We start from the raw sequence: 8,532 nt of genomic DNA, 5'->3' as shown, positions 1-8,532 counted from the left end.
CAGCATTGGTCCCGGTTCGTGAGGCCAGGGGCCTGCCGGGCCTCGTGGGGGCATTGGTCCCGGTTCGTCTGGCCCCTTTGGTCCCGGTTGGTGGGACGAACCGGGACCAATGGGCCTCGCTCCTGGCCCACCACCATTGGTCCCGGTTGGTGGCTTGAACCGGGACCATAGGCTGCCTCCTTTAGTCCCGGTTCATGCCACGAACCGGGACCAATGAGGTGCCTATATATACCCCTCGCCCGCGAGCAGAGCCTCGACCCTGGCCCATGACCATTAGTCCCGGTTTGTGCCACAAACCGGGACTAAAGGGTTGGTCAGAGTTTAGTCCCACCTCGCCAACCGAAGGGTGCTCACACCGGTTTATAAGTCCGTCCCTCTCCGCCTTGTTGACCTCCTCTCAAAGTGAAAATAGATGCCCTTATACAGGGAATTTAATCTAAATTCAGAGTAAATTTTTTGAAATTCATAGAAATTTATTATGAATTTAGGTTGAATTTTCTCTATAGGCGCATCTATGCTCATTTTTTTATAGTAAATAAACCTTAATAAAATAAATAAAAATAAATAAACCTTAATAAAATAAAATAAATAAACTATAGTAAATAAAATAAATAAACCTTATTAAAATAAATAAAAATAGCAGCAGTAAAATGAATAAAAATAAAATTAATAAAGTAAAATACATAAGTAATTAGAAACAAAATGGAATAAGATAAATAAGTTTTTTGTTGTAAGTAGAAATAAAACAAAATAAATAAAGCAAAAGAGAAAACAAAAAACAGGGAAAAAATAAAAATTATGCCACCTACTGGGCCACCACGGCCTGAATACGACTAGAAACCCATCCATGGGCCAGGATTCAGGCCCGCGGAAGGCCCAGTAGGCCCACAGGCATAGCAGTGACAGTTAGGCCCGTAAGCCTGCAATAGAGAGGAGCTCAAGAGGGGTGCGGCAGTGGGGCTTATAAACCACTGCGCGCCCCTCTCAACTAGCGAGGTGGGACTAAAGTTTTGGCCGCGACGCGGGCAGCACAGGACCTTTGGTCCCGGTTGGTACCACCAACCGGGACCAATGCACCCCCTTTAGTCTCGGTTCGTGGCACCAACCGGGACCAAAGGCTGCCCTTTAGTCCCGGTTCATGCCACGAACCGGGACCAATGAGGTGCCTATATATACCCCTCGCCCGCGAACAGAGCACTCCACAGTGCTCTGTTTTTTCTGGCCGGCGAGGGGAGAGCTCTGTGGTGCTCTAGCTCACCTCCTATGCACATGAGGTGTTCGATGAAATGCCCGAGCCACACTAGTTAAGCTTTATCCTTTCGAAGCTCTACCTCCAAGCTCCATTTTCCTTGAGATTTGTACGGTTTAGCGGAATGCACGCAGATGAACCGGCAATGGATGTACGGTGATAGACACACCTCCGAGTACATTAAGGGCGTGCATGATTTTCTCGAAGTGGCTGAGGCAAACAAGCAGAATGGTTTTATGTGTTGTCCATGCCCTACATGTGGGAATACGAAGTCTTACTCTGACCGGAAAATCCTTCACACCCACCTGCTTTACAAGGGTTTCATGCCACACTATAATGTTTGGACGAGGCACGGAGAAATAGGGGTTATGATGGAAGACTGCGAAGAAGAAGAGGACGATGATAACTATGTGCCCCCTGAATACGGTGATGCTGCAACCGGGGAAGCTGCTGAAGATCAAGAGGAACCAGACGATGTGCCCAATGATGTTGCAACGGGGGAAGCTGCTGAAGATCAAGAGGAACCAGTGCCGGATGATGATGATCTCCGCCGGGTCATTGTCGATGCAAGGACGCAATGTGAAAGTCAAAAGGAGAAGCTGAAGTTCGATCGCATGTTAGAGGATCACAAAAAAGGGTTGTACCCCAATTGCGAAGATGGCAACACAAAGGTCGGTACCGTACTGGAATTGCTGCAGTGGAAGGCAGAGAATGCTGTGTCTGACAAAGGATTTGAGAAGCTATTGAAAATATTGAAGAAGAAGCTTACAAAGGATAACGAATTGCCCGACAGTACATACGCAGCAAAGAAGGTCGTATGCCCTCTAGGATTGGAGGTGCAGAAGATACATGCATGCCCTAATGACTGCATCCTCTACCGCGGTGCGTACAAGGATCTGAACGCATGCCCGGTATGCGGTGCATTGCGGTATAAGATCAGACGAGATGACCCTGGTGATGTTGACGGCGAGCCCCCCAGGAAGAGGGTTCCTGCGAAGATGATGTGGTATGCTCCTATAATACCACGGTTGAAACGTCTGTTCAGAAACGAAGAGCATGCCAAGTTGATGAGATGGCACAGTGAGGACCGTAAGAAAGACGGGAAGTTGAGAGCACCCGCTGACGGGTCGCAGTGGAGAAAAATCGAGAGAAAGTACTGGGCTGAGTTTGCAGCTGACCCAAGGAACGTATGGTTTGGTTTAAGCGCGGATGGCATTAATCCTTTCGGGGAGCAGAGCAACAATCACAGCACCTGGCCCGTGACTCTATGTATGTATAACCTTCCTCCTTGGATGTGCATCAAGCGGAAGTTCATTATGATGCCAGTTCTCATCCAAGGCCCTAAGCAACCCGGCAACGACATTGATGTGTACCTAAGGCCATTAGTTGAAGAACTTTTATAGCTGTGGAATGGAAACGGTGTACGTACGTGGGATGAGCACAAACAGGAGGAATTTAACCTGCACGGGTTGTTGTTTGTAACCATCAACGATTGGCCCGCTCTCAGTAACCTTTCAGGACAGACAAACAAGGGATACCACGCATGCACGCACTGTTTAGATGACACTGAAAGTATATACCTGGACAAATGCAGGAACAATGTGTACCTGGGCCATCGTCGATTTCTTCCGACCAACCATCAGTATCGAAAGAAAGGCAAGCATTTTAAAGGCGAGGCAGATCAACGGAAGAAGCCCGCCATGCGTACCGGTGATCACGTACTTGCTATGGTCAATGATTTACACGTAATCTTTGAAAAGGGTCCCGGCGGACTAGCTGTTCCGAATGACGCTGAGGGACACACACCCATGTGGAAGAAGAAATCTATATTTTGGAACCTACCCTACTGAAAAGAGCTAGAGGTCCGCTCTTCAATCGACGTGATGCACGTGACGAAGAACCTTGTTTCCTGAGCTTGAGAAACTATCAGTCCAGAAATGCCCAAAACTGGTAGCATTGCCCAAAGCACCAAAACTCAGTGTATTCGAAATTGAAGATGGGAAGCAAGAGATCTTCCACTGTGTAGACAGGTATTTGTCTTCATTGACCAAGCTGACACTGAAGCTAGAACACACAGAAACAACATCAGAGGCTGAATGCACTTCAATTGTACTGGTGGACAGCAAAGAGAAATGGAACAAGAAATCCCCTCTTACAGTTGTGGAGTTAGGATGCTGCAACTCATTCTTTGGAGCAGGTGCACTAGAGCCGTGGGACTATTTTGTACACCTTGAAATTTTGGTAATTAATAGATGTGCTGTGCTCATCCACTGGCCAGAGAAAGTATTCGAAAGCTTGGTGTCCTTGATGAGCTTGGCGATTACAAACTGTGAAAATCTGATTGGATATGCACAAGCTCGTCTTGAGCCATTGGCGTCCGAAAGGAGTCAGCACCTGAGATGTCTAGAGTCTCTTTGCTTAGAAAACTGCCCAAGTTTAGTAGAGATGTTCAACGTCCCGGCATCTCTCAAGAAAATGAATTTTGATCATGGATTAAAATCGCGGGAGAAATGATTTCGCGGCGGCCTCCCCCAGCAGCTATAGCGGCCGCCATAGCGGGCAATAGCGGCAAATGGCGGAAAATTTTCTAGTGGGAGAGATGATTTCTGGAGGGTTTTGCCGATTTTTTTAGCCATTTAGAGGGATATGTTGAGGTTTTCGCGGCAATAGCCATAGCTTAGCGGCGAGGCTCCCAGGCAGCTATAGCGCAGCTATCGCGGCTATTTTAATCTATGATTTTGATAGGTGCATTAAGCTTGACTCCATATTCAGCAAGCAGCAGGGCATGGCAGAGTTAGTCCAAGTATCTTCTAACAGTGAGGCTATCGTGCCTCCAGCTGTATCAGAGTTGCCATCCTCACCCATGAATCACTTTTGTCCATGCCTAGAATATCTAGGTTTATCTGGATGTGGAAGCTTACCAGCGGTTCTAAGTCTGCCTCCATCCTTAAAGAGCATAATTATTGTAGGCTGCAGCAGTATTCAAGTTCTGACATGTCAGCTGGGTGGGCTCCAGAAACCAGAAGCCACTACCTCCAGAAGCAGAAGTCCTATCATGCCAGAGCCACCAGCAGCAACAACACCATCTGCAAGAGAGCATTTACTTCCTCCCCATCTCGAATCTCTAGCAATAGTGGACTGTGCTGGCATGTTGGGTGGGACTCTCCGTCTGCCTGCGCCCCTCAAGCGACTGTGCATTATTGGCAACAGTGGGTTGACATCGCTGGAGTTTCTATCGGGAGAGCACCCCACATCGCTGGAATTCCTTGATCTCGAAAACTGCAGTACCCTGGCATTCCTGCCGAATGAGCCGCAAGTATACAGGTCTCTCTGGTATCTTGAAATTAGAATCTGCCCTGCTATAAAGAAGCTCCTTAGATGCCTGCAGCAGCAGCTGGGCAGCATCAAACAGAAACGACTAGATGCCTGCTATGAAGGTATGCTTGCAGCACGTCCTTCTATCTTTTCCACATTTAACAAACAGATGCAGTCGTCCATTCCATCCCTTGTACCATGTCAACACGTTTCCAAAAGTTTGTTCTCCACTATTTGAATGCCATGCTAACATGATGCCTGCTATAAAGGTATACATTATGATAACATGTTAGTTTGTACATTTTTTTCTGACATCGCTTGTGATATGTGCAGCAACGGAATTCAAATCATTTAAACCGAAGACATGGAAGGAAGTACCAAGGCTAGCCCGTGAGCGGAGGCAGGCCTGCCGGAGCTGAAGCTCATTCAGCTTTTATTCCACGGAAAATCTCAAGATGTCAGGAAGCTCCAGCTGTTCACAATAGGAGAATATCATTGCATCCTGTTAAATAAAGTAGGAGAAGAGGGCGGAAACCACATGTAAACGGCATTATATGCATTCTGTTTGCGTCAAATAATATAATGTGCCACTAGGTTACTAATGCCATGATTGTAGTGAACCGACTATGCTGAACTTGGACTTGTACGTTGTTCTGATATTTGTAATACGGATGAATTATGTTCCTGAATATCTCCCAGGTTATATTATATGACTCTGAGCATGAAGACGTACTTGTGGGTTATATCATGTCCAATCACTATGTGATGTGATTAATTTCAGGAGGCAGCGCAACATTGTAAAATTGCTCCTGCAGTTTGGCTCCCCTGTGCAGCTGGTGTTGATTTGCACAGTAGATGGTTGGGTAATAAAAAGAAATTTTGCTTCTTCTCTGTTTGCTCTGCTGCTGCCCTGTGGGAGATGCCCAGAAGGAAATCCTTTTTGGCATTCGCTGGATGAGAGAGGTTTGGTGGTGAGGTGAGTTTTGCTTGGCTGTTTTTGTCAATGGATGGAGTATTGTTGTTTTGAACTGACTTTTGCTTCTCTCTGGGTAATGCAGCAGTGGAAGTCGACTTTTGCATACGCAGACTAAGCAGCGGACCAGCGGTAAACCGCTTCTTCCCAAGGATTATTATTTTTAGTGTTTGTTATCTCTGCAGCCTCCTGTAGCCAGTCATTGCTCTGCTTCCATGGTATTGTTTGTCATCAAGCCACAAAGTCCGTCTCTGTCGCCGTGGGAAGCTGCTGCAGGAGGCGGCCATCCGAGAGCCCCTGTTTCTCTGATATATGTCTCCACAATACTAGTTATATTACGACTGCAACCTGTTAGTTAGTTCACCTACTCTGTTTTTTCTTCGCTTGTTTTAGCATGATCACTGAGTGGACCTGAAGCTAAAAGCAGTCTCATAAGCAGCGAAAGAACAACTTCCTAGCCGAATAAAAAGTTTCTGAAGTCAAACCTAGCGGCTTTGCAATGATAAGTAGTCCAGTCTAATAAAAAGTGTTGTGATAATAAAAAATACTAGCTGAAAAAGCGGTTCCATTCGAATAATCCGCTGCGAGAAAGAGGTAAAGAAATAGCACCAAATTGTTTTTTTTATGTCTGTTCTACACTAACATGTCCTGCTATGTATTTTTTGTTTCAGAAATTTCGGTCCACGCATAATAAAGAGTCATCCACATCTTGCTGTCATACCAACAGGATGACCACTAATTTGTTTCAGAGTGTGAAGAACTCCTTTTGTGGGCCAAATTAATTCTTCCTCATTGCTTGCGTCTGCATAATCACCCACGGTGTAACTATTAGAAGCAACTATAAACGCATCTTCAGAGCAATACTCCTCCTGTAGGCTGCAGCATATGCCAAATCAGCCTTTTGCAGGAGGAAGTAATACAGCTTGAATTTGTTGAGCAACTTTGCTGTACTATGCAGCTTGGAGCCCTGCTGAAGGATGTTATGATATTTTTCGATAGTTGGCCTCCCCTATGCTGCTGCTCTGCTCTGCCCGGGGAATGTCCTCTGGTTGCTTCTGCAGCTGTACTGTACTGCAGTAGCTCTCGAGTCAAGTCAGGCATCCCAGGCTGGCCAAGACGATCTGATCAGGATTTGGTCTGCTGCTGGCCATTTGGGTGTGTACTACTAGGTCATGCCATGGTTGACATCGGCTTAGCTGAACTTTGAATTCTATCTCCTTCAGCATCTGCCAGGTCTAGTACTTTTTTTTTGCGAAAACAGGTTTAGTGCAAGTTGGGGGTATATATACTCAGATTTCACATTTGCGAGCTATCTTTATGTATCCAGTATTGGTGTCGCTATTTGGTTGATGAGAAGACAGTTGATGAACAGGTTTAGTCCATATTTGGTTGTATTTGGTACGCGTGCATGCAGTGCTGGTTACTGCTGAGATGTTGCGGGCATGTCAAACCATCCTTCTGCAAGAATGTTGTTACAAACTGTCTGCACTGTGTAGTTGATGAACAGTAAGTATGTTTATGAGTTTCTTGGATAATAGATAGGCCTGATCCCTGATGGCTGCTCTGCTCTGCTAGAGTGCTAGGGGAATACTAGCTGTGATTGCTTCTACAACTCAATTGTGCTGCAATCGCTCTAGATCGCGAATCGTTGGGGCCTGTGGTGTAGGGCCACTGGTCAGTGCTAGGTAAAAATATTGTTTCAGTACACCTGATATGATAGCAGTAGGCAGAACTGACTTTTGTTCCATTCTGAGTAAATGCATCAGTAGAACTTACTGTTGGTGTGATTGACAAGTGAACTCAGTGATCACTGCTTCGTAATCTGCTTCCGTGAGTGACGATTTGCTGCATTCACAATCCGGCTTCAGTCGATGGTTTGCATGCCAGAATTAAGCAGCAGTGCTCTTCTTCTCAAGTATTTAGTTACTACTAGTGTTTTTCTTATGTTTATTTACAGAATAACCTCCTTTAATCAGTTAGTCATCTGCTTCAATGACCCTGTGTCTCTGCTATGGCCTATGGCTGAACTAGCGGCTAAGTTACTTCAGACTCGGTGTGATTGAGATTTACTGTTTGATTGCTGGTGGCTTTATGGTATTGTTTTGTTTGTAATGATCCACAAAGTAGCCCTCGCCTTCGCTGTGGGAAGCCACAGCCGGAGACGGCCATCCGAGAGGAGAGCCCTGTTTCTCTGCTTTATATGCCTGTACTTGCAGCTACTTAGCGTCAGGTTGTGACCTGGTTGTTCAATCTGAAGCACCCGCACTGTCGGTAGCTGTTTAAGCACTTTTTCTAGTCTGCTTAAGTATCAACTTATGTAGAGTACATCAAGTTGCATGCATGTGAATACCGCTTAGATAACTAGCATGATAGACTGGATTAATACTGCCTTGGTAATCTCAAAATTAATCATGTTATTAGTTACAAGTATGTCATCAGTGTCTGAAATACATTTGATCCTTTTGGTGTGTGTGCAATGTTTGTCCTTATGCCGCACAAAGAATGCCTTTTGGCGTGTGGTGAGGTGAGTTTTGCTTGGTTGTTGTAGATATTGAATTGAATGCAAACCTCTTTCATTAGCTGTTTTAGCAATGGAATGTTGTTGTTTAGAACTGATTATTTTTTTTGCACTCTGAGTGATGCAGCAGTAGAACTGATGGTGCGACTGAGATATGTAATCCGATTACTTGTGGCCAGGCGAGTTCAGGCATCAGTCACTAGTCAGGCTTCAGACAACGGCTTCTTTTCTCAAGGATTACCTTTTGCCTCCTAGTCACTGGTTCAGTGTGCTCTGCTTCTATAGCATTGTTTGTAATGCTCCAGAAAGACCCTGTCGCGGGCTGCCATGGGAAGCTGCCGCCGGTGACCATCGATACCCTATTTCCTGTACTAGTGGCTAGTTAACGTCAGTTTGTAACCGGTTTGTTCAGTTATTGACCTGGAGCACCTCCTGCTCTGTTGGTAGCTGTTTACTTATGTAGCTGTGTTAATCAGC

General features: G+C 45.7%; 1 protein-coding gene across 1 annotated transcript; it reads left to right on the top strand.

The window, feature by feature from the left end:
• The first annotated feature begins 4,248 nt into the window (after positions 1 to 4,248).
• On the top strand, positions 4,249 to 5,307 carry LOC123162020 (uncharacterized). The gene is made up of 2 exons (XM_044579835.1): positions 4,249 to 4,686; positions 4,898 to 5,307. Exons 1-2 carry the CDS (start codon positions 4,305 to 4,307, stop codon positions 4,981 to 4,983), a joined length of 468 nt encoding a protein of 155 aa, XP_044435770.1. The 5' UTR covers positions 4,249 to 4,304; the 3' UTR covers positions 4,984 to 5,307.
• The last annotated feature ends 3,225 nt before the right edge of the window (positions 5,308 to 8,532 follow it).

This window comes from Triticum aestivum, chromosome 1D (assembly GCF_018294505.1).
Source record: "Triticum aestivum cultivar Chinese Spring chromosome 1D, IWGSC CS RefSeq v2.1, whole genome shotgun sequence".
Lineage (NCBI taxonomy): Eukaryota > Viridiplantae > Streptophyta > Magnoliopsida > Poales > Poaceae > Triticum > Triticum aestivum.
This window is presented reverse-complemented; position numbering and strand designations above follow the sequence as displayed.

What these genes read in the sequence shown, in the direction of transcription:
- LOC123162020 (XM_044579835.1), top strand. Translation starts at nt 4,305, where the DNA reads ATGCCAGAGCCACCAGCAGCAACAACACCATCTGCAAGAGAGCATTTA. An exon ending in ACTAGATGCCTGCTATGAAG is followed by an intron (nt 4,687 to 4,897) that starts GTATGCTTGCAG and finishes TGATATGTGCAG; the next exon opens with CAACGGAATTCAAATCATTT.